At 38.5% G+C, this 24,452-nt stretch overlaps 2 protein-coding genes across 36 annotated transcripts in view; both read left to right on the forward strand.

Annotated features, from left to right (window-relative positions):
• The window catches only part of IREB2 (iron responsive element binding protein 2), a 48,324-nt gene extending 38,322 nt beyond the window's left edge, over positions 1–10,002 (forward strand). Inside the window, exons 17-22 of the mRNA XM_069559933.1 lie at positions 66–170; positions 268–410; positions 2,810–2,957; positions 3,042–3,164; positions 5,997–6,182; positions 6,910–10,002. Coding sequence (XP_069416034.1) covers positions 66–170; positions 268–410; positions 2,810–2,957; positions 3,042–3,164; positions 5,997–6,182; positions 6,910–7,020 — 816 coding nt within the window. The 3' untranslated portion in view covers positions 7,021–10,002. The remainder of the gene's footprint in view (positions 1–65; positions 171–267; positions 411–2,809; positions 2,958–3,041; positions 3,165–5,996; positions 6,183–6,909) is intronic.
• A 3,912-nt stretch (positions 10,003–13,914) lies between these two features.
• The window catches only part of HYKK (hydroxylysine kinase), a 29,353-nt gene continuing 18,815 nt past the window's right edge, over positions 13,915–24,452 (forward strand). The window contains exons 1-6 of one of the 35 annotated variants that reach the window (XM_069560098.1): positions 13,945–14,273; positions 17,321–17,526; positions 18,274–18,357; positions 18,654–18,866; positions 19,663–20,013; positions 20,884–21,023. In XM_069560098.1, coding sequence (XP_069416199.1) covers positions 19,668–20,013; positions 20,884–21,023 — 486 coding nt within the window. In that variant the 5' untranslated portion in view covers positions 13,945–14,273; positions 17,321–17,526; positions 18,274–18,357; positions 18,654–18,866; positions 19,663–19,667. Of the gene's footprint in view, positions 14,274–14,882; positions 15,018–17,320; positions 17,540–18,273; positions 18,358–18,653; positions 18,867–19,637; positions 20,014–20,883; positions 21,024–24,452 lie in introns of those variants that run through there. The other 34 variants (XM_069560102.1, XM_069560101.1, XM_069560112.1 and 31 more) reach the window with 34 other exon arrangements.

Here is a 24,452-nt window from a genome sequence, read left to right on the forward strand (position 1 = left end):
TAACCCTCATTTTCTGACTCCATTTTATTTTTCTTTTGGTTTATCAATGAAAACCATATTCACAGATGGGAAATAAGCGGTGGAATTCTTTAGAAGCACCAGATTCAGTTTTGTTTCCATGGGATTTAAAATCTACTTATATCAGATGTCCTTCATTTTTTGATAAGCTTGTAAGTACTGCTTTACTATTTAATCTTTTAAAAATTGTTAGGAAGTTGAAAAACCTCATGAAGAGTTAATCTCCTTCAACATTTTTTTACCTTTTAGACCAAAGAGCCAGTTGCACTCCAGCCTATTGAAAATGCCCATGTCTTATTATACCTGGGAGACTCTGTTACAACAGATCATATATCACCTGCTGGAAGCATCGCTAGGAGTAGTGCTGCTGCTAAGTATTTGACAAACAGAGGGTATGTGTACATGGTTATAGACTGTTTTTGTTTTATCTTCCTTATTAATTACGAGACTTTTACTGGGTCATATTCCTTTATCCAGAAAATTACATGCTATCATGGGTATCTGATTATCAGTGTATTTGACCTAAGCAATAACTGGGATACCTGTTGTGCTTGCTTTTGCTTATAACTTGAGAAATTGAAGTTCCTATCTTAAATTGAGCCCTTGTCCTCAAGTAAACAAATGATTGGAAACAGGATTTTTCTTTTTCAGTGCTACTTTGTTGAAAAGTCTAATTGGTTTCACCTCCCAAATAAAGCCTGATGGTTCTAACCATCTTCCATTGTTGGACTGCACTGTTTAAATGTGTATTGGGGATTATAAAAATATACATGCATAGGCTAGACTTGATCTTCTTGAGCCGAAAAACTTCACAAGAATAATAAATGTGAATGTAAAAATCATTTACATAGGATATATAAATCCCAAACTAGAAAGATTTTGTTTCATTTCTACATGGTTAATAACATAAGAGTTGCTCCCTCTTCAAAGAATTATTTTGACACCAGAGATAAAATTTTGGTAAAGGTAGAACTTGCGGTACCACTGCCTGATTAGCTTTTTGATGCTTTAAGCTATGCAAATGACAATTTTCATTGAAAATATCTTAATAAAAATCAGTGCTACATTTGACAGCTCGGTTTGACATGTAATACTGCATAGCTCTTAGTATAATCTCATTAGTCCTATTGTGAAATCTGTGTTTGAATTTCTAGTTAATTGTAGTTTGGTGTGAATTAAAACACTTTTTGGTAGAGATTGCTAATAGCAACTCTGTTTGGTGTGATTTAGTGAAAACAAATCAGATTGTTTTACATATGGCTTTTTACATGGTGAGAAATGAAAGTTTTCTTTCTCCCAAATATTTTTTAATAGGTTGTAATTTCCATCTTGGTCATAATGTGATATAGATTCCATCTCCCCCCACCCCCCAAAAAAAGTCTCTCAAATACACAATTTTTATATTTTTTGTAATTTCTGATATGGATTTCTTAGCATAGTTAATACAGTAGTCGTCAGTTTGAATTTTTATTTTTAAAAGACTCAAACCCTCCACCACCAATGTTTAAATATACATCCTGAGGTAAGATATTTAAATTAGAAGAACAGTTGTTGTCTTAACGTAAAAGAGCAAATTAAAGATAGATGGAAGTTGCTTGTTGGTTGCTGAGATGCTTGTGCCTAGTTTTCTCTTGTCCTTAAAAGTTCATTTATGTAGTGACCAATCCAGTAGCAAAGAACACCCACAGCACACAGATTATGCTGTCTAAATACCAATTCTTAGTACAAGCAACCAGTTCTTCTTGGAGAAATGGTTGATTCCAGATTTGTCACTGGAAAATGTACAAGATGATTCTGTGTCTTAAACCAAGAAAGAGCAAGAGCTATCAAAAACTACCAGGCTTTCTGTCAGAAGGTCTCAGGACCCAACTTGAAATCTGTCACTGCTCAAAGATGGGACATGTTAAGCATCAATAAAGAATAACTGGAGTGGATTGAAACATAATGAATATGTTTAAATCCATGAGTTCATAATGATACTAAAAGAAGAAAATTAAAAACACCAAGTTACCTTTGGAAGATGATGAGGAACCATCTCATTATTTAACAATAAAGGCTTTTCTGTATGGAATGTTTTTCAATATAACCAAATCATTGATGAAGGAAAGTTTGTCTTCATAGAGGTTTTCCAGCTTTAAAAATGAAGGAATAATAGAAGTACAGCATCATTGTTTTGCAGTCCCTAATGCAGTCTAGACGATGATGGTCAGTCATTGGTAGCATTTCAGAAAGAAAAGTGGGTATCCTGGAAGTAATGGAAGTAAGAGCTGTAAGGCATCATTGCAAAAATAAAAACCCTGACTCTTAGCAGGTCACTAGATTTGACATCTGGTTAACAAGAAATACAGAAGAGGGAAAACATGAAATGATAGTGTGGCGATGTAGTCAGTACAGTCTAGATATAGGAAACTGTACTACAAATGACCTAATTTCTTTACATAAAGTATATAAGGGGGCAAAGAGGGAGAAGGAACATACAGATTATAAAAAAGCCTTGAGAAAACAGAATGAATTTATAAAACATACCTGGATCTGATTTGAGCAAACCAGCAGCTAAAGAGGAAAACCAGGGAGATTTGAATATTTACTGGCTAGCTGATACTAAGAAGTTTAAAGGTTTTGTTTATTTGTATCAAGGTAGTATTTTTAAGTCCATATCTTTTAGAGAAACAAACTGAAACATGTCCAGTTAAAATGTGATATCTTGATAAAAAAATTGGTTTTTAAAAATGTTTTACAGTTAAATAATGTGATTATTTTCCATCTGAAATAAAAACTAATACTCTTGCAGCCTTACCCCTCGTGAATTCAACTCTTACGGGGCCCGAAGAGGTAACGATGCTGTAATGACAAGAGGCACTTTTGCAAATATCAAGCTTTTTAATAAGTTTATTGGAAAACCAGCTCCCAAAACAATTCATTTTCCATCAGGACAGACGGTAAGGATATATACAGAGTGTTTAAGCAGTTGCTAACTAGATTAAAATTTGTATTAAAATTTTTATGTTTGTTTTAATCTACAGCTGGATGTATTTGAGGCTGCAGAGCTATACCAGAAAGAAGGTATCCCACTGATTATTTTAGCAGGGAAGAAATATGGTTCAGGAAATTCAAGAGATTGGGCTGCCAAAGGACCATACTTGCTGGTATTGCTTCTTAAATTTTATCTTAAAGTTCAAAGAGTTTTAAATATTCCTTTTTGTCAGTAGCATTCTATCAAAGTTTATTTTGTTTATTTAGACTTTTTATGTCTACTTGGATCTTATTTATAGGTTGTTTTTTTTAGGTGATCTTATATACATTGTACTAGTTGCTTTAAAATTTTTTAGATTTTATTTATGTATTTTATTATTTATTTTTAGCTGCACTGGATCTTAGTTGTTGGGCGTGGGTTTTCTCTAGTTGTGGCAATTGAGGGGTACTCTAGTTGCTGTGTGTGGGCTTCTCATTGTGATGGCTTTTCTTTTTGCGGAGCACAGACTCTAGGGCTAAAGTAGTTGCAGCGTGAGGACTCGAGAGCGTAGGCTCAGCACTGGTGGTGCACAGGCTTTGTTGCCCCCTGGCATGTGGAATCTTCCCAGACCGAGGATTGAACCGTGTCCCCTGCATTAGCAGGTGGATTCTTAAGCACTGAACCACCAGGGAAGTCCCTGGTTGCATTTTAGTACTCTGAAATTGATTAAACCTACATCTGTCTTATTTGTGAAAATAAATACGATAGAGGGAAAGGAGATTCTGTCTCAGATTACTGCTTTATAATAATTATTATTTATACTCATTGGTAGTTTTACTTGCCCCTTTTTCATTTAATTTTCTCTGATTTGCTCCATGGAGGTTTAACAGACTTAGAGATAGTGAGCCAAGATTTACTTTTGTTTTCAAATAGAAGATGCTGGTCCCTGTATCAGCTAAAAGACCTCTCTCGAGACCATTTCTTTGTTGAGCAAATAGGGGGTCTGCTGGGGAGAATAGTCGTGTGATATGTGCTTTCTGCTATTCCTTATCTGTGTTTCTCTTTACAGTTGTATTTGTGAAAAAGGCTGGTCAGGATACCGCCTTCATAGCTATCGTAATCATACAGATGTCATTTGTTTTTCATCTTTAACCTCTCCCTCCTTAAAATGTAGGTACTCTTAAGGAGTTGCAGAAATAAGCCTAATTTTTTCATCTTTGTAAGATAATAATTTTAAGTACCAGCATAATTCAGAGATAGTCCAGTTTTGGTTCTTTACCATTGCAGTAAAGCAGTTATCACAATAAAGCAAGTTGCACAAGTTTTTCTGTTTCCCAGTGCATATAAAAATTATGTTTACACTATACTGTGGTCTATTAAGTGTGTAACAGCATTGAATCAAAAAAATTGTACATTCTTTAATTTAAAAATACTTTAATGATAAACACTGACCAGCATCTGAGCCTTCAGCAAGTCATATGGTAACATCAAAGATCACTTATCACAGATCACTACAACAAATAAAATAATAATGAAAATATTTGTAGTATTATAAGAATTATCAAAACGTGAGCAAGATGCTCTGGGAAAAATGGAACCTGTAGACTTGATTGACATAGAGTTGCCACAAAACTTCAATTTGTAAAAAAAAGAAAAAGAACAACAAAAAACCATTATTGGCAAAGCTCAGTAAAAAGATGGTATCTCCTGTATCATGAATATTAATTATAAGTTATCTTTTTCGGAAGTTTTTTAGCCCCTGCCCCCCCCTTTTTTTTTTAATATTTCAGGCTTTCCTCATATAGTTGTTGATCCTTGGCTGTCTATTCAGTTAGATGTTAAGAAAATGATTACAAGCTGGGATTGTGGGCTGGGTTTTGTTAGTGGGCCTTACTAATTATAAGCTACTTTTTTCATTGAGAGAGCCCTGTATATCAGTATCTGTAAATATTTTCTCTTGAGGCCATGCAGTTTCTTCATGGAAGGAGACCCACTGAAGAAACAGACTTACTCCTGCCCCATGTCTGATAATATTCTCACCTGGCCTTTCTGTGAGCCTAGTGTTCCTCCTCAGTCGAGAGCGACCCTGCTCTACAGGGTGATGCACTCCCAAGGGGTGAAACAAAATCTTACTCTTTGTATGTGTAAAGTACACACACATATATATACATAAACAGATACACAGTATCTTTGTGACATTAAATTTTGGGAGGTAGGCAATTAGGAGAAAGATGTGTTGAGAAGGGAAATACCTTTAAAAAAAAAAAAAGGCTCCTTAGGAGGATAATAATGGAAAAAAGTAGAGATGCACAAGCCTTCAGCTTATTTTCTCTAGAGAATAACCTCCACTCTTTCTGAGTGGGAACTGAGCTGGAGATCTTATTTCTTTTTATAGACTTTTCACTGGTATCCCAGTATTCTGAGAACCTTATGCCTCTGAGTCTCAAGCCATTTCTAGGTTCTTTGTTGCAGAGTGACTCAAATCTTAGATTGGGTATCACTCTAATTTCAGTTTGTCAGTCTGTAGTTTCAACATTCTCTGCTAAGTCAGTCACCTGCCTCTATTTTCTGAATATTTACAGAATTTGCACATCCTGTTCTCTTTGTTGCTGTGGGCTCGTACTTCTTTATTCCCTTATTTTAATGACAGTTTAAGAGGGAGTGTTGATAAACACATACGTTAGATCTACCATAATTAAACAGAAATCCTTTTGAGCCCTTTTTGAGTTTCAAGCAACTGCCCCCAGTTATAGAGAACACTTAGTATGTGGTAGGCACTGGTGGTACTTAATCCTGGAGTAGCAGAGGGGCAGTTAGAGTTAAGGAGCTACTTAGAGATACAGGAAAATAATCTGTAAAAGGTTTCTTTAAATAAGTAAAAGGTTTCTTTAAATACTTTGATATAACATTGACCTTCATATGGGGTAGTGGGTTTGAAGCTTTTACAGAAGAGCCAAAAGTAGAGTTTTTTCCCCTTTAAAATTGCGTAGTAGAACGGAGGAAATAAAATGCATGTTTGTTACAGGGTGTGAAAGCTGTTTTGGCTGAAAGTTATGAAAAAATTCACAAAGATCATTTGATTGGAATTGGCATAGCTCCACTTCAGTTCCTTCCAGGAGAAAGTGCAGATTCCTTGGGCCTCTCTGGCAGAGAAACATTTTCTTTAACATTTCCTGAAGAACTGTCTCCTGGAGTTACATTAAATATAAAGGTATACCTAAATTTCTCAAATATATGATCATGTACAGTACTATATGTTTAACTAGATGGTTGTAAACTCAGTAATAAACAATGTCTGTAAATTACATATTAATGTCAGCTAGTAAACAAATTGTAGTTTAAGAAGGCTTTATTTTGTTTGTACTTGAACCTGTGTTAATACATTTGGTTTCTGAGGAAAAGTAGAAAATGTATATACTTAGTCCAGAAAAAAGAAAACAGGAACTTGGCAGTTACATGTCCCAGCTTCCTCTTCCTTGCTAGCAGCTCTCTGGTAATGTAATGTTTAGTCCAGGCATGCACACCGCTTCATTAGAAGCCAGAGCTGAGTGTTCATGGTTAGAGTAACACAGACTTTACAACTAAGAAAAAAGGAAAATGAGTAGCAGATATTATGTGCAGTGAATATTTGATTTTTAACAAAATGAACATGAGTAATTAGTATAACATCCCTAACTAGTAAGTCAAAATCTGAATGATTTAATACTTTAAATGATAACAGTATTTGTTCTTTAGAATTAGGGATGAAATATTTGTTTTCCTACTTAGCTATGAGGCCTATAATTAGGTATCTTAGTTGTTTTCTCAAGGAAAAGAAATGTGTCTCAGACAGAATATGTGATAAGTATAGTCATTGAATATGAAGACAAATAGTCTTAACCACCAACTAACATTACAAGATTTTACCACTCACGTGAGATGTTTTTGTTTGTTTAAAGACAAGCACTGGAAAAGTATTCAGCGTGATTGCTTCGTTTGAAAATGATGTGGAGATAACATTGTACAAACATGGAGGATTATTAAACTTTGTGGCACGAAAATTCTCATAGTATCTACTCACCATGAATACCTTTCATAACTGGTGACTGCAAATAAAGCCTTTTGTGCTGGACCCAGGAATCCTTACCATGGAGCTGCAGATAGTCCCAGTATGCCCACTTATCTCATCCATGGATGTAAATGATGATGAATCAACGTAGTGACTGAAATGAAATCTTGATTTTAAATAATATACGAATGGTGCTAATAACATTGCTAAAATCAATGTGTGAAGTGTGTTGTGGAAGAGGCCTATAAGTAAGGGGGAATATTTTATCAGACCATTTTGTAAATAAAGGCAGAATTTGAATTTGTGTTGAAGATTCTTATATGAATAACCTTCCTGAAGTCTCTTGTTTAGTTTTGCACCTATAAAACTGTATACTACTGTTTGTTGGTTTAAGAGTAGGGGATTGAAATTTAAGAAGCCAGATAATTCTAAAATTGTGGAAGGTGAAATCTGATTTATAAAAGGACTTTCAGATATGTTCATTCCTTTCCAGAATTGAGCTGGACGTAGTGGCATTCTTAGTTTGTAAAATAAGCCAGGGTTATCCTAAGTCTCAGTCAAAGGATAGAACTTGCCCCAGACACAATCATTCTGTCCAATCCAGCCGAGGTTTCCTCCACATCTGAAGATGGACTGTTACAGAATACAGTTGATTGTGTAGCACCATGTATTAGCAGTGAAAATATGTACCACATATGCAGCCCTTATTTTTTCAGTAATTTGCTCCTGTGACCCTGGCAGGTCTCAGATGGCATTATATTAATTGGATTAGATTACTTCGCTCACTTTATGTGATACTGTAACTTCTATAACCTAATATTTTAGGTATCATTAACCAAAATTCCACACTCATCTACAGTTGCTAAGGAGAACTTTATTTAATCATTAAACACTAACATGATTTCGTCTAGATTTTTAAATTTTCCACCCTAAATTATATGGTTGCTCAACCCTAAACATTTTTTAAATGTTGGTTTCTTCTTAATTATATAAATCAATTTCCTGTCATTTTGAATCATTATTTCACCTGGGATGCATGATACTATTAATTATATATGCTTTTGCTGACCGTTAGGATAAAACACTTAAATTATTGCTGTCTGAATACCATATTTTCTCTATATGCATGTTTGTTTACCACATCAAATGTTCTGTTAACAAGTTTGGTGACTTTTAAGAAAAGGTTGGATGATTAATTCCGAAAGTCCTATACCTTTTTTAAAAAAGTTAAGAAAAGTTAGCAGGCAGAAGGTTAATCGTAGTGATTCCCGCCCCCCCACATGGAGATCATCATATGAAGTTACTGCAATTCAGAATTAGCTTTCATTGCACAAAATAAATTGTTTTAAGCTAAAATGCTGAAACTACCAAACCAGTGGGTAAAGACCACTGAGAATTTGCACATAATCAGTCATACAATCTTTTGAAAATATTCTATGTTTAGACAATTAGATGGACTGGAGTTTGGTAAAACGATTTCCCTTTTATTTAAAATTTTTATAAGTATTTTCTTTGGTACTTTCAAGTCATATTGTGTTCTTGATATTTTATTATGCTGTGTATTTGTCAGTGCATGTGTTTTTAATTTACATGAAAACATGAATTAAGGTTGGAGAATTTACAAGTTGAAAGTTAAAATATCAGTTATAGGCTTTTGAGAAGATGATAATCCAAGATTGTGTGTGGGGAAAACATCTGTATTATTTCTAAGCCATCTGAAATACAATGTGTAGCCTGTGGTCAGAGCCCTGGGCATCACCAAAAACAGCAGATCCAGGAAATGAAGAGATAATAAAGCTAGCCAGCTATGAATTAAGCATTTACATTTCCAGTCTACCTAGTCCAGTAAAAGTACAAGCAGATCTTGTATTTCAGGAAAAAATATCAAGGTTCTCTTAAAATCTCTTGTTGATATACAGTGAACCAAAAAACTTGATAAGCAGTGGCTGTCAACTGGGGAAGAGAGTTGTGGATGTATGACCCTGAGTGCACCTGTGATTCTTCCTCCAGCCAAATTGTGTTTGCAGAAATGTGGCACCTGTTGGTTTTTATTGTTTTTCATATCTCCTTTATTGACTATATCTGGATAATTTTGTGTTTTTTAAAAAATACACAAATATTGTGGGAAGAAATATAACAGGTCCATGAAAGAAGCAAATTAGTGCTATGAACTTAAAAGTAAAATTTCAAAGGTCATTATCAACAGCAGCATTTTTGTCATATTTTAAGAAACATTATGCTACATACCATTGCAATATTTCATGCCTTTGGTTTTGCTAATTGGTGAAAGTGTTATCCAGTCACTGAACTGCCATTAATATACCTAAAAAGTTTCTGAGATAATAGTTGTTATTTCCTATTGTATCTCCAAGCGGACATTTGAATGAGAGGTATTAGAATCCCTTTAGCAAAGTGCTCAGTTTTTCACTGGGAATCAAACTTCATTGGTACTAAAGGACAAAAAGCACAGCTGAGACCTGAATCCAAGTTCTAGTTGTTTACAACGAGGGAAGCAGTGTTGTGTGCATTCACCTGCTCAGTGTTAAGTGACAGGATGAGGAGAAATTATTTGACTAACATTTTTCTATAGTTGAATTAAAAGACATCGTTCTTTTGCCTTTAGGTTTAGGAGAAAGTGCTAAGATCCTGGATGTCGACCCTATCTTAGTTTGATTTGGAATACTAAAAGAGAGGGGAAGGAGGTGGACTTAGTCTTCTTTAGTGACACTTTTCCTGAAGTGTGATAGTACCGATGTTTATCAGTTTTACACATAGTATGTCATTATGAAATCATATATCTCACTTAAGTAACTATAAATCATTGTCTATTATTTAAAGCCAACAAAACAGTATAACAGTTTTAAGTTCAGTAATGTTAAGTATTGTATAGAAATATATTGGAGGCAAAGTTCAGTTGATGACAATTGTGTATATGTTACTGATGCTGTAAATTATTTTTAATAAAGAAAATTGTATTATCACATATTTGACTCTTGTTATAAAATGCTTTGTGGTAATTGAAAATAAAATACTGTAACTTAAGAAATAGGATGCCATCCAGAAATTTCTCTTCAAACATGTTATCTAGCTGTTCAGACATGACTTATTCCCAGTATGACTGGTAAATGAGAAGGAAAGCCAAGATAAAGCTTGCAGTAGGAATCGCCTTGAGGAAACAGTTAAGTTGAAGTTGATTAAGAGGTCATTCTAATAGGTACTTCAATTCATAAAATCACATTTTAGAGTTGAAAAGACATCTCTCACCCAAAGCAGGATCCTTTGTACAAATAACATCATGTGAGTGGGCAGTCCTTTCTTGAGCATTCAAGAGATGGGAGACTGTCTGCTGCACTTGGTAGCCCACTGACTGAGTTTTGATGGTTAAATTTTATTTCAAGCTGAACTCAACTCCTTGTAGCTTACACCTACTGATTCTAGTTCTCCCTAATTTTTCTATGCCTCTTAAAGTGCTTTAGTACAACTATATATAAAATACAGATTTAATGAATAAGTTAGACCCTCCACAAATTGCTCTGAACATAACCTTCATACTATAGATCTTTTTTAATGTTAATTTATGTTAAAGTGAACATTTAGGACTGAATTCATCTCATGCTACAAAGTTGTGTATTACTGGAGGAAAGCAGGATGGAAGTGCTATGTTTGTATGAGCCTCCATGCTTTAGAACTAGCTGATGGTGTTACTTCCTCCTTTTCCTGGCTATTCATCAGCACTGATGAAGCACCCATGAAGTGAGTCATCTGGAGCAGGGATCCAGGACCATGAGTCTCTGTGGTTAACGTTTTATGAATATGGTCAGCTGCCCATTGATCTAAAAATATTGCCCTTTTCCTCAACAGCAATCTAAATGAGTAAAGTTTGTTAAAACTTGATATTCATAAATTGGTACATTATTAGGAGTTTTCTAAGGACTCCAGTATCCTAAGAAATTTGTTTGCTCAGTACCAAGACAGGCACATGGTGTAGTTCGAATACCCGGAGTTCAAGGAAGCCTAGTGCAACACCAGTGTTGTGCTTCATTAATTTATGGTTTCCACATGATGCCAGTGTTTTTAATTATAAAATAATTTAGCTTCAGCTTGTTTTGTTTTGATTTGATGTGAGTTTAGCTCATAAGTTTTCCAAAATATCAGATTATAAAGCTTGTGTTTTATATACTTCAAAAATGGAACATTTATTGCAGAAGCAGATGTGTATCTAATCCCCACAAAACTTGCTTGTATACTGACAATTGTGTTGTCTGTGAATTTTGTGTTCACATGATGGCATTAGGTTTTAAACATTGTAGACAATGTTGGTATATAGTTGTGTCATAAAACTGGTGGGCTATTATGTTTTATAGGATATCTTGTAGTATAAAATCATATCTATAATCTCACCCTGTACATTATTAATTTTGTTTCACTCCAGTTTTTTTCACTGAATTTTTTGAGAGCCACTACCTAAGTGGCCCAGTGGCCAGGTGGAACAGGAAAAAAATTGTTAGTACAACAGTGATAACCACATTTCTTATCTATCATATTGGAGCTTTAATCATTATCATGGTATCCAATTTTGGCATTATTGAAAAACATATTTAGAGCCTTAGAAATTCTCATTCTCTTATACCCAGTGTGTGACTGAGCAGTGTATCTTAAAGACTCATAAAGGACAAAAGATTCATGTGTAAGAATATTATTATTAAAGAAGGAAATCTGGTTTAAAGTGAAAAAGGCAAGTGACAAAATGTATTTCTAAAAAAGGTTTAGTGAGTGGAAAGATGCCAGAGGAAGTAATTGTGGGTCTAGAGTCCTGTCTCTTCAATTCTCACCATACCTTCCAGATTTGATCTTCATTCCCATCTCTTAATCCCAAGAAAAGTAGAAACAATAAGCATTGCAGCACTATTTACAATAGCTAGGATATGGAAGCAACCTGGATGTCAGTTGACAGACGAATGGATAAAGAAGCTGTGGTACATATATACACACTGGAATACTACTCAGCCATAAAAAGGAATGCATTTGAGTCCGTTCTAATGAGGTGGATGAACCTACAGCCTATGATACAGAGTGAAGTAAGTCAGAGAAAAATATTGTCTATTAACATATATATGGAATCTAGAAAGATGGTACTGATGAACCTATTTGCAGGGCAGCAGTGCAGATGCAGACATAGAGAACAAACTTATGGACAAGGGTGGTGGGGAGGAAGGAGAGGGTGAGATGAATGGAGAGAGGCTCTGTAACAACCTAGAGGGGTGGGAAAGAGTGAAGGAAGGTTCAAGAGGGAGGGGACAATAGGTACACCTATGGCTAATTCATACCAATGTAAGGCAGAAATCAAGCCAATATGTAAAGCAATTACCCTTCAATTAAAAGTAAAAAAAAAAAAAAAACTGGACTAATAGAGGTGGAATAGTGAGAGAGTGGAGAGAATTCAGAATCTGCCTGAGGAAAGAGCATACAGAGATGCCTAAGAGGACCAATGGAGTCAAATTCTGGCCGCAGATAACCGAAATCAAACCTTTAACACCCTAAAGGAAAGCGACTTAGTAAGAATTCCACCCTGGGGCTTAAAAAAGCCCCGGTACTTGGAAATTAGAACTGAGGCAGGTATGAATCATATCTGAAGGCGGAAATGAGGAGATCTCTCAATATGTGGTTGATGGAAGTTTGGGAAACATCAGTCAATCAAGGCGACTAAACATGCCGACTGTGCTGTATCCTGAGGGGGTTGGGGGTTGGGCATTGTGAGAGAGCGAGATGCCCACGGATTAAAACAGACCGAGTTGCAGTAATTTGTGATGTCTAGAATTCTCCAATGGAGAGTGCTCTGTCCTATCAGAGAGGTTCTCCTTGGCTGCAGACGTATATGAAACTGGCTACCTGAGCCTGATGCCCTTGACAAGTAATCAGGCAACTAACCTGGCTGTTAATGCCAGGATTCCCAAGGTGGGCTGCTCTGGTGGCTTTAAACGGAAAAGAATCTGCCTGCAATGCGGAGACCTGGCTTCAATCCCAGGTTTGGGAAGATCCGTGGAGAAGGGAATGGCAACCCACTCCAGTATTCTTGCCTGGAGAATTCTATGGACAGAGGAGCCTGGTGGGCTACAGTCCGTGGGGTCGCAAAGAATCCTACACAATTGAGTGACTAACACTTTCATTCGGAGGCAGCGTTCTGATGGTCATGTGGTTTCTGCGCTTCCTTGCAGAGAGAGAATCGACTCCCAATTCAGGATTCTGACCCAATTACCAGTTCATTTTCTCAGTGTAAACGAATCACTTATCACACCAGACCTGAACTGTGTTCATCGCAGCCCCCTGAGGTGACCTGTTAGAGGGGCCTTCACACTTCCTTTACATCTACTACATTGAATTTAATGGCTCGAGAGTAGAAAACTCAGCACCGTACAAAAGCTTAAACTCGAAGTTGGGTGACCGTGTCTGGCTGAGGCTCTGTGCCCTCTTAAGTTTCCCCATCAGTACAAGGAACGTGTGGATCTATCCTATAACTTGGACAATTTTACGTTCTAACATTATTGACTGCATCCCGGGAGAGCTAGGTCCTGTGCAGAACGCTGCCAGGCCAAGCTCCCAGGTCATCAGTCCTCTTGCAGTTCTAGGGGACTGGGAGGGGCTCGAGGCCACCTCGGCCACGCTTGCGAAGCCTCTGGCATACGTGTTTCCAACAGAAGGGAGGGAAGGAAGAAAATCGAGGACGCGAATTCTACCCAAAAAAGAGAATCCCAAGGGAAGTAGGCCACTACGCCTCAACAGCTTCATGGACTGGGAGGAACTGCAAGATGCCACTCAAGAGCTGAAAGCCTCCTAAATGGTTACCCACCAAGGGGCGGGGCGGAATCTCTAAGAGCCAATCAGAAAGAAGAAGTCCAGTTTTGTCGGGAGATAACCGCGCTCTGACTGGAGTGACCGCTGAGAGAAGGCGGGACGGGATTGCAGATCCATCCAAACCTGATCTTTGAATTTCTCTTTTCGCAGCCTCTTCTGCAGCCCGGGGACTGGGCGGGAATAGCCCGGATCGGCCTGGCGGAGCCTCGCCTTCCAAGAGTCTTCGCTTATTGGGGGGGGGGGGGGGGGGGTAGTCTCGAGGAGCCAATTATAAGTCAGGACTCACGCGCTCGGAGGAGGGGCGGATCCAGACAAGACAAGCTGGGCGCGACTTCCCAGCGGGAGCGCAGGACCCCGGGTGCTCGAGAGTGGGATCCGCGTCAGGACCTCGGGTCGTTGCGGGTGAGCTGGGTGGGGAACGCAGAGACAAACCCCAGAACCCTCTGGAGGGGGCGGCCGGGAGAGCAAGGAGCTTCGCTGAGAGTCTGGGGCCAGGAGTCGTGAGCCTCCGGCCCCTCCAGCGCCTCCAGCCCCTAATCCACCTCAGACTCTCTGTTCAGGTGATGCGCAAGTCACCTTCCTCGCTGGATCGCACCTACAACCCAGAAGGCTGGGCTGAGATCCCAGAATTGGGGTGTGGCACCTGAAAAGCCATCTGGTCCAACCTGTGCGGCGCCTGGCACTCCCGGCCAGGTGTCTAGCGGATGTTCCTCATTTCTTGGGCTCCGCTGGACCTCACTAGCATAATAACGCTCTGAACCCGACTAATGTGCCCTCTTCCTCCCTTATTTTCCTGTCACTTGGATCAGCAACCCCTTTGCAGCCGCTCTCCTACCACCTGTTCCTTCTCATCCAGAAGGAAAACACTCAGGGCACCCACTGTTGTTGTCTTTGAAAAACTACAGACTCTAGTTCCATACCTTTCTGTTTTCTGAAACCCTTTGAGGGTAAACTGCCCTCATGAGCCTGTGGAATGAAAGTAACCCTTCTGTCATTAATTCCTCTTGATAGTTAATAAGAATCTAGGCTCGAATCTGGGCTGGGGATACGGAGATTTACTGGATATAATCCTTGCTCTCCAACCTTGGAAGGACACAGCAGAAGGAATTACAGGACAAGAAGGGCAGCTTTGGAAGACATGCTAAGGTAGAATTTACTAGACTTTGTAAAACTTTGAGAGTGAGGGAGAAGAAAGAATCAAGAATGATTTCTGTTTCTCGTCCAGTTATACCTTACACAAAGTGCAGAGTTTAAGGTCCAGTCCCCCAGGTTGTAGAGCAAAGGTTTTGAGATTCTGGCATAAGCCCTGGAGTTGGAAAACATTTGCTTCCTGAGCGCTTTGTCAGAAGCCAAGTAAAACACTGTTGGCAGGAAATACAGTGCAACTACCTATAGGATTTGAGTTCCCTTCCTCACCCCCTCCACCCATACAAAAGACATTTGGTTAAGACAGCCATCTCTGATCAACACATTTCTTTCTCCGTATTTACTTACTTGGGCTTCCCAGGTGGTGCACAAGTGCTGACTTGATCTGTGCCATTAGTTCCATATTTGGAGTATTTGTATACAAAGGAAAAAAAGAAACTAAATTTAAGCTCAAAAAGAAAGAGCTTTAGAAATAATGTTAGCACTAGAAGGAATTTGTAGGGATAATCTAGTCCAACTCCCTGTTAGAGGAGATGTGAATAGTGCAAAGTTTCAGAGGTTGCATATAAAATGTCTTATCTCTCCCAGCATAGAAACTGTTTTATTCTATTTTTTTAATGTGATAAAATACACTTAGCCAGCACAACCTTTTGTTACACAGGCTGTCTTTGATGGCTAGAGCTGCCAACATTGCTGTAGAAAACAGTGCTTTAAGTAGAGGGTTAACAAACCCCATTCGAGAATGTTATAGGGACATTTTCTAGACTGGAAAACAGATTGGCCTTCACTAATTGCTTCTAAGTGTCCTTCCAACTGTAAGGATTTCTAATTCATATTGAATTCAAAATTACTCCGATATCTTTAAAGCTTTAGGTGTTGAAAAATTACTCTGGGATTTTGTCTTGAATGTAAAGCTTTAGTTCATATTACATTCTGAATATGGGCCTGAAACCTGTTTATAAATCTGCAGAAAGAATGTTAAAATCCCATGTAAAGCCTTAAACCCATATGCAGTATGACAGGACATACTGGTTCCCAGAAGCTTCAGGTGCAGAGATTGTTTTAAACTCCATTCAGCCTTTGTCACAGTGTCTTTAGTAAACAAAATCTCAATGACTTAATTTGCTTCTGAAAGCATATGCCCTGGTCAGAAAGTAGATATGGGGAGTGACTGGCAAGAATGCAATAACTATAACAGGTGGTGGAAATCTACCAGCAGCACAGGGGCTATGCAAGTTTAAAGGCAGGAGAGATCACTTAGGTTAAGAGGGTCAGGGAAGGAGGGATGGGAAGGAGACTGGTGTTTGGGGGTTATAATCTTATCACAAGTCATCAGGCTATTGCCTTGGAGCTGATTCAGAGAGGGGTTCGTATAGGACAGTCCTAGTGCACCTCCCTGAATTTTATCCCCTTTCTCTCACTGGACTAAGTTGGACTTTGGCTGTCATAGATCTGAAGTGATTAGACATTAACAAGCATACGGTCTGATTTGGGGAGCTCTAACGCGGGAGAAGGCAATGGCACCCCATTCCAGTACTCTTGCCTGGAAAATCCCATGGACGGAGGAGCCTGGTAGGCTGCAGTCCATGGGGTCGCTAAGAGTCGGACACGACTGAGCGACTTCACTTTCACTTTTCACTTTCATGCATTGGAGAAGGAAATGACAACCCACTCCAGTATTCTTGCCTGGAAAATCCCAGGGATGGGGGAGCCTGGTGGGCTGCCGTCTATGGGGTCGCACAGGGTCGGACACGACTGAAGCGACTTAGCAGCAGCAGCAGCAGCAATGCATAAAAGGAAGTCCTAAGACCCCACCCATATCACCTGTCCTAGCCAGTCTCTCACGAAGCTTTTCTTTTTTTTTTTTAAAGTAAAATTTACATTCAGTGAAATTCACAGATCTTATGCTGACTTAAGTTTTAAGCTAAGTTTTGACAAATGTTTACACCCATGTAACCAAAGCCTAGTTAAGATATAGAACGTTTTCCTCCCAGAAAGTTCCCTCATGCCACCTTCTTGCCAGAAGCAACAGCTGGGCTGATTTCTATCAACAAGCACTAACTGTTCATGAGATTCTTTTTATATAACACTACATCCTTTGAACAGAAATCACATGTAGCCCCAAATGCAACCCATCCCCAAGATGTTGTTAATTATTTACAATTTAGTACGAAGGAAGGATTGGAATAAAACTATTTTGGCAAAGGAGGAAGTGAAATTGCAAGGATCTTAAATATTTGGTTCCTAAAGGATATTTAGAATCCTAACATTGCCTTCCATATACATATGGGCTTTCCTGATAGCTCAGTGGGTAAAGAATCTGCCTACAATTCAGGAGACCCAGGTTTGATTCCTGGGTTGGGAAGACTCCCTGGAGAAGGAAATGGCAACTCACTCCAGTATTCTTGCCTGAAAAATTCCATGGACAGAGGAGCGTGGTGGGCTACAGTCCATGGGGTTGAAGAATTGGACATGACATAGTGACTAAACCACCGCCACCATATATATGGTGAGTGTATATGGTGAGTATATATATATATATATATATACACACACACACACACTCAGGAAATATGCAAAATATGTGTAGCAGAGAGTGGCATTATCAAGGGGAAGAAAACAGTCTCCCCCATCCTGTTTATCCAATTCATATTTATAGCTCAATTCAAATCCATCTTCTCAAGAACATCATTAGGCTGTAGTAGTTTCTCTCTCCTCTGAATTTCTGTCATAGTTTTGGCAGATATTAATTTCATGGGTCATAAATTCAGATGCGCCTTTACTTTCTGTAAGCAATCTTAATTTTTAAGCCCCTGTTCTGCTTAGCAGTAGAAAAATGAATTCAGTATTTATTATTTGGCTGCCTTGGGTCTTAGTCTTAGCTGCAGGGCACGGGCTCTGACATGTGTGGCCTCACTAGTTATGGTGCGTGGGCTTTGTTGTTCCATAACACATAGGATCTTATTCATAGATTCCCCACCAGGGACAGAATCCACGTCCCTTGCATTGCAAGACAGATTCTTAACCTCTGGACCACTAGGGAAGTCCCAGAAAATTTATTCTTCACAATTCAAGGCAAACTCAGTCACTTCATCAAGTTTATACTTAATTCAGTGTTTTCTTTGGCATTTTATTAGTTTATCAGTTACTGCCTTGTAACTTGTTTTGAGTACCTTTTAAGTTTTTCATTGTTTAGGATATCTGTGACAGTGAACTAACTTCAGAGCCCTCTAATTGCATTTCCTATCTCCCACAGGGCTTCTCGGGAATGCTTCGCACATCAGCCCACCCTTTGAAGTATGTGCAATAAGCTACATGATGATACTTGTAACACAGAAAAGTAAGATCACTGTATTTGAATTTACATTTTAAACCCAAAGTAATGGTAATAAAGGGTCAAACCCAAAGGACATACTTAAGAAAACTTTGGGCCAGACATGTCCTCCTAGGACCTACATTCCTCCTTTAAATAAAGTTGATATTGCTGGGAGGGGTGGAGAAACCAGTGATACCAAGGTGCTTCCCCGGTGTGCATTCTGTGCCCGGAATCATACATTTTGCTTGTGAAGTGAGTTTAGACATTATTTATGGTTTAGTTACTACTTTTTAAAAAAGTCTATTTGTGGTTTTTTTTAGGTTTTTAAATTCAAAAATGGAAAATTTCGTGTTTATACAAAGAAATATGAAGAATAAATTATTTAAATAAACCACAGTCACTATAAGAGAAAAGGCATGAACAGTGGAGTCAGACAAATCTGATTTGAATTTGAGCTTTACAGTTTACGCCCTGTGCAAGCTGGGGCAAGTTACTCAATTTTCCCAAGTTTTGGGTTTCTAATCTGTAAATAGGTATGAGAAAATTTACTTCCCAGTTTGTACTGAAAATTAAGTGGGATACTGAATATAGAATGATACAATTCTGCATGTTTATTGTAACATGTAGTAGCTTATTAATATAAATATTCTGTTAATTGATTTCATTGATTTATTGTAATGAGATTAGATGTCTGATAAAGTCCTAACCAGTTCAAGTTTCTTGTCCTTGACCTGTTGCCTGCCCTTACCAAATGTCACCCTTGACTACCTAATTTTACATTTAAAGGATATGTGTATTTTTTACATTATGGTTTTGAGCTTGTGAAAACTTGTTTTAGAATTGAGTTTTCCTTCCAGAATATCCAACAGTCACAGTGATTTAAGCTATTTGTAAGTTAGGGCTATTTGTAATCAAAATAAATATCATTTACCAATCTATGGTATGTTAAAATATGAATCCTCAAACACTAGATAATAAATAACTAAAACAACAAATTAAAAAGACCCTCTTTACCTTTAATAGAAAGCCTGGAATCTTAGAGAAATAGACATAAAGTAGATGACATCAGGACCAGCTGGCCTACCATGCCTCTTGGAAATTAAAGAACAAAGTTATTACATAAGTATGCAGGGACTATGCTTTTAATCTACTTTTTAAATCTCACTTACTCATTTGATTTTTTTAACTTTATGAGTGAAAATTCACAATCAAGAGAAGTACCGAATCAGTATTGGGAAACATTATTGGTCTGTCTTAAGAAAACTCTTTTAAGTAAGTATATTCAATATAAGTCCCCTTTCCAGTTTGTCTGTTTGTTTGTTTCCTTAGAAATAATGTCAAGTGAAGGTGATCAGCAATCACAGCCTCTCACCAAGCCCTCTTTCAGTGAGGTACAAGCCTCTGCATTAGTGGAATCAGTGTTTGGGTTAAAAGTTTCCAAGATCCAGCCACTTCCTAGCTATGATGACCAAAACTTCCATGTATGCATTGCAAGAACCAAAGTCACTACAGATGGCCCAAATGAATATGTCCTCAAAATAAGCAACACTGAATCTAGCAAAACTCCAGACCTGATTGAAGTGCAGACTCATATCATCATGTTTCTGAGAGCGGCTGGATTTCCAACAGCCTCTGTGTGTCGTACTAAAGGAGACAACATAACCTCTCTCGTGTCTGTAGGTAAGAGACCACCACCGGTCATCGCCCGTCCATGTATATTACTGCATTTTGGCTACAAGTAGAAATATCAGGAACAGGTACGTCATTCCAAGGGTTAAGATGGTTATTTTTCTCAGCAGTTGGGAGAAGCTACCATCACCAAAGTGGAAACTGGGGCTGTGGTCAGGGCTGGGATCTGGCATAACTCTTATCTGCCTGCAAAGGATCTGATGGATGAGTAACTAAGGGGATATGTGAAAACTAGGGGAACTTTTATTTTTAATTAGAAAAATAATTAAATAGTTTTATTTATCAGATCAGCTGTGTATTTTGGTGCTGTGATATAGTAGAAAGCACACAGAATCAGGAAGTTTAGATCCCAGCTCTGTATTTATGGTATACGTGACTTAAATTCTTAAGGCTATGAGCTGTCGTGAAACTTAGTCCCTTTCAATTCTAAGTGCTAAGACGTATCTAATGGAATTCTCCAAGCAGCAGTTTGTCCCTAAAGAAGTCTGTGATTCTGAAAGTCATTTCTTTATCACAACTTCCCCCACTGTAAATGCATTAAAAATGTATTTTAAGCATTCATTTACCAGAGTAGATAATTTACGTTTAGAGTTAAGGCCAGCAGACTTGGGGCTACAGTCATGTTAGGATGTAAATGGCTGGCCCCAGTGTTCTGAAGTCTATCTGTTCTCCTTGCTGGCTTGATCCATTCAGTCCTGCCTCATAGAATCCTGCTGACTTGTCCTGTATTAGCACCTTTTTGTTTTTCTCTCTTGTTCTCTATTATTCCTTGCTATAATAATTGCAAAGGTAGAATAGCCTCCAATCTTTGTTTTTTTTCCCAAAGAATAATTGACAGAATATATCCTTCCATCCATCTAGATAGCGGCTCTGAAGTCAAAAGCTACTTGGTGAGGCTGCTGACTTACCTCCCAGGAAGACCCATAGCTGAGATTCCCATTGGCCCTCAGCTCTTATATGAAATTGGAAGGCTAGCTGCTAAGTTGGATAAAACACTGGAGGTAAGATTTGGGATTTTATTTTGTTTATAAGAATTGTTCTTTGTTAGTTTTGATTTATTTTAAATACACCCAGGGTCACACTCTTTTTATTTGGTGCCTCTTAACATATATTGGGGTTGGCCAGAAGGTTTTGATCAGTGAACATCTTGTTCAATACAGTTCCTGGTGAATATGAAAAATGTGTCTTTTATGTATACCTAAAACTGAATGATTTTTTTTGGCCAATGCAACCCAATATTAAGAAGAAAATAAGGTACTAGATGCATGAATATTGACAGATTTCTTTTTGCCCAGGTCTGTACTTTATTAGCTTCGTGGCAAGATTACCTACATCTTTAGAAATTCATGATATCCTCTGTGCTGCTCACTGAAAACAGTCTGCATTCACAAATTAAAATCCGAAGTTTTCACAAGACATAATCAGCCAGGGCTCTGTATGAAGCAATAGCTATGTTACAAATGGATTGAAATTACTTGTATTAAAAATGTTTTTGTCGTACAGAAAAGATAACCTTGTTTGACAGATATTTTTCCAAACGTACCCACATAACATCTTCATTTAATGAACAAATGTTCACTGAGAACCCATTCAATGCCAGGAACTGGGGGAACAATAGGGATTCCCCTGTCGTAGAGGAGAGTGTTCCAAGGGACAAACAGACACTTGGAAAAGTAACCCCAGTTTGTATGAGTAAAACACTTGCAATTACTCACTGAATCCTGGCCAGTCTACCTCTCAAATGTCTACAGTCCATCTCCTTTCCATTCCTGCCTTGACTATCCCTCCCTGCATTCAGATCTTTTTCACCTTCAATTTATTTTTTATACCAATCAGAGTTACTTTTTAAAATTACAGATCCGACCATGTCAGTTCCATAATAAAAATCTTTCAGTGGCCTCTCACTGCTTTCAAAGTAAAGGCCAAGGTCCTCGGCGTCTCTTTCAAACAAGGCCCCATTGGCCTTGTCCCTGCCTCTGCCCCCTCGGTCTCACTGTCCATGTCTTCCCTTTCATGCTTCTCTCACCACCAGAGTAGAACTTCTCATCGTCCCCCCAATGTGCCTTTCTGTTTCATGCATCTCTGCCTTTGTTATCTTCTCAACCGTTAATACCTTTTCCCCTGCTCTGCAAAATTCCTGATTATCCTTCAACACACAGCTCAGGAATCACTTCCCCTGTGAAATCTTCCCTGGTCCCTTCTTTCTCTTCCCAGGCTGTACAAAGAGGATCACTTCCTGCTCTTTGCTCCATTGGATCTTATGCATCCATCAACTCACATGATTCTATGGGTTGACTGACTGGGTCCCTCTGCTCTTCTTGGTATTAATTGGGGTCACTCATGCAGCTCTATTTAGCTGCAGTGCTTCAGATCCTTTCCATGTGTCCTTTTTTCTTCATGTGGTGTCTCATCCTCCAGGATGGTCTTGAGCATCCTTGCAACATGACTGCTGGCTTCCGAGACAGATTCAAAAAGACAAGCCCCGAGTGGACGACTGCTTATCAAGACTCTACTTGAATCATGTTAGCTCACATTTCATTAGCCAAAGCAAGTGACATGTCTAATCCCAAGTAGGAGAAGCTGCACAACGGCATGCACACCAGGAGGCATGGTTCATAGGAGGCCATTGGGGTAACAGTCGACCATGATGGTATTGTAATTTAGTTGCTTGTACTTCCTGTTACATATGCTACATAAGAAACAATGATCTTCTTAAGAAATTGGTCTACATCTTAATTATTCATTTTTTATCCTTGGTGTCTAGCAGTGTCAAATACTTATTAGATATTCAAGGAGGGCTTCATATAAAGTTTTTTAATTTCAAAAAGCTTATGAGCTGGTTTTAAAAGTCTTGAATTCATCAGTCAGAGAAAAGGAGGAAGGGTATTCAGTGAAAGGAAAGAGCATGCAGGAAACCATGGCAGAACAATGACCATGTTCCAGAACCTCTGAATAATTTACTGTGGCTGGAGCATAGGGTTTACACCTGAGAGAGACAGGAGCTGAAGTTGGAAACATAGGGTGGAGGCAGATTATAAAATGTGTTATCGTAAGAAGCTTGGACTTTGTCTTATTTTCTTGGACAGTAGGGAGACTTGGAGGCTTTTTAAACAGGAAAAACGTTCTAATTTATAGCCTGCTTAGGTCCAATATAATGGCTAGATTGGCAGAAAGCCAGAATGGAGGCAGGGAATGCATCTAGGGAGCTAATGCAGTAACAAGCAAAAGCTGATTGAGGACTGGAACCAAGAAAAGGTTCAAAATATATTTAGGAGACAGAGCCAACTGAATTTGGTGATTGATTTAATGTTAAGGATGGAGGAGAGGAAAGTGCTGAGCAGGACATGGATTCTAACCTGGATCTGCTGGGACAAAACTCCATTCTGAAATAGGCAGGATTCTCCCCTTGAAGCAATGCTGGAGTCACCTTCACAGCCTGGAACAAAGGACTGGAGGGATGGGAAGGGGAGGAGTATCAGATATGGGTCTAGAAGGTGTTGAGATCTGTGGAAGTTTTTTAAGGCTTCCTGCCATACAGAAAAGCAGATCAGCCGCTATGCATGCTCCATTAGTGTCTGCTGGGATCAGCTTGCCTGCTCCCATTCCTTGATTCTGTCTGTTTTTCTTTTTTCTGTCTGGTTGGTGCTTTAGAGAAAAGAGTAAGACAGCCTTTAGAAGAGTTAAGTGAGAGGTGAGACAGGGCTGAGAACACTTTAACAAGAAGCTTTAGGAGGGTTAGTTTTAATTCTCTCCTAAAAGACTTGATATTTATTGTTTTCTGGGAATGATGGAAAAAAATTCTGCTTTATAGTAAAAGTATATTTCTTATAGGCAGCATATATATGAATCTTGGTTTTTTTTTTAATCCAGTCTGAAAATCTGTGCTCTCTAGTTGGGATGTTTAGAGCATTTACATCTAATGTGATTTTTGTATGGTTCGGTTTAAGCCTGTCATCTTGATATCTACTTTCTTTCTGTCACATCAGTTCTTTATTCTCTAATTTGCTTTTTTTTTTTCCTGCCTTCTTTTGGCTTGTGTATTTTTTATGATTTCATTTAACCTCCTTTGTTGGCTTATTAGCTGTAACTGTTGATTTTAGTGGTAGCTCTAGGGTGTATAGAGTGCATCTTTACCTGATCACGCTGCCTTCACGTTATGTCACTTCGTGTATGGTACACGTACCTGACACAGTATACTTCTGCTTCTTCCCTCCTGTCCTTATTCTATTGCTGTCATGCTCAGTCACTCAGTCATGTCTGACCCTTTGTGGCTTCATGGACTGTAGCCTACCAGGCTCCTCTGTCCATGGAATTTTCCAGGCAAGAATACTGGAGTGGGGTGCCATTCCTATCCCAGGGGGATCTTCCTGACCCAGCGATTAAGCCCACCTCCCTGTGTCTCTTGCATTGGCAAGTGGACTCTTTACCAC

This window comes from Ovis canadensis, chromosome 18 (assembly GCF_042477335.2).
Source record: "Ovis canadensis isolate MfBH-ARS-UI-01 breed Bighorn chromosome 18, ARS-UI_OviCan_v2, whole genome shotgun sequence".
NCBI lineage: Eukaryota > Metazoa > Chordata > Mammalia > Artiodactyla > Bovidae > Ovis > Ovis canadensis.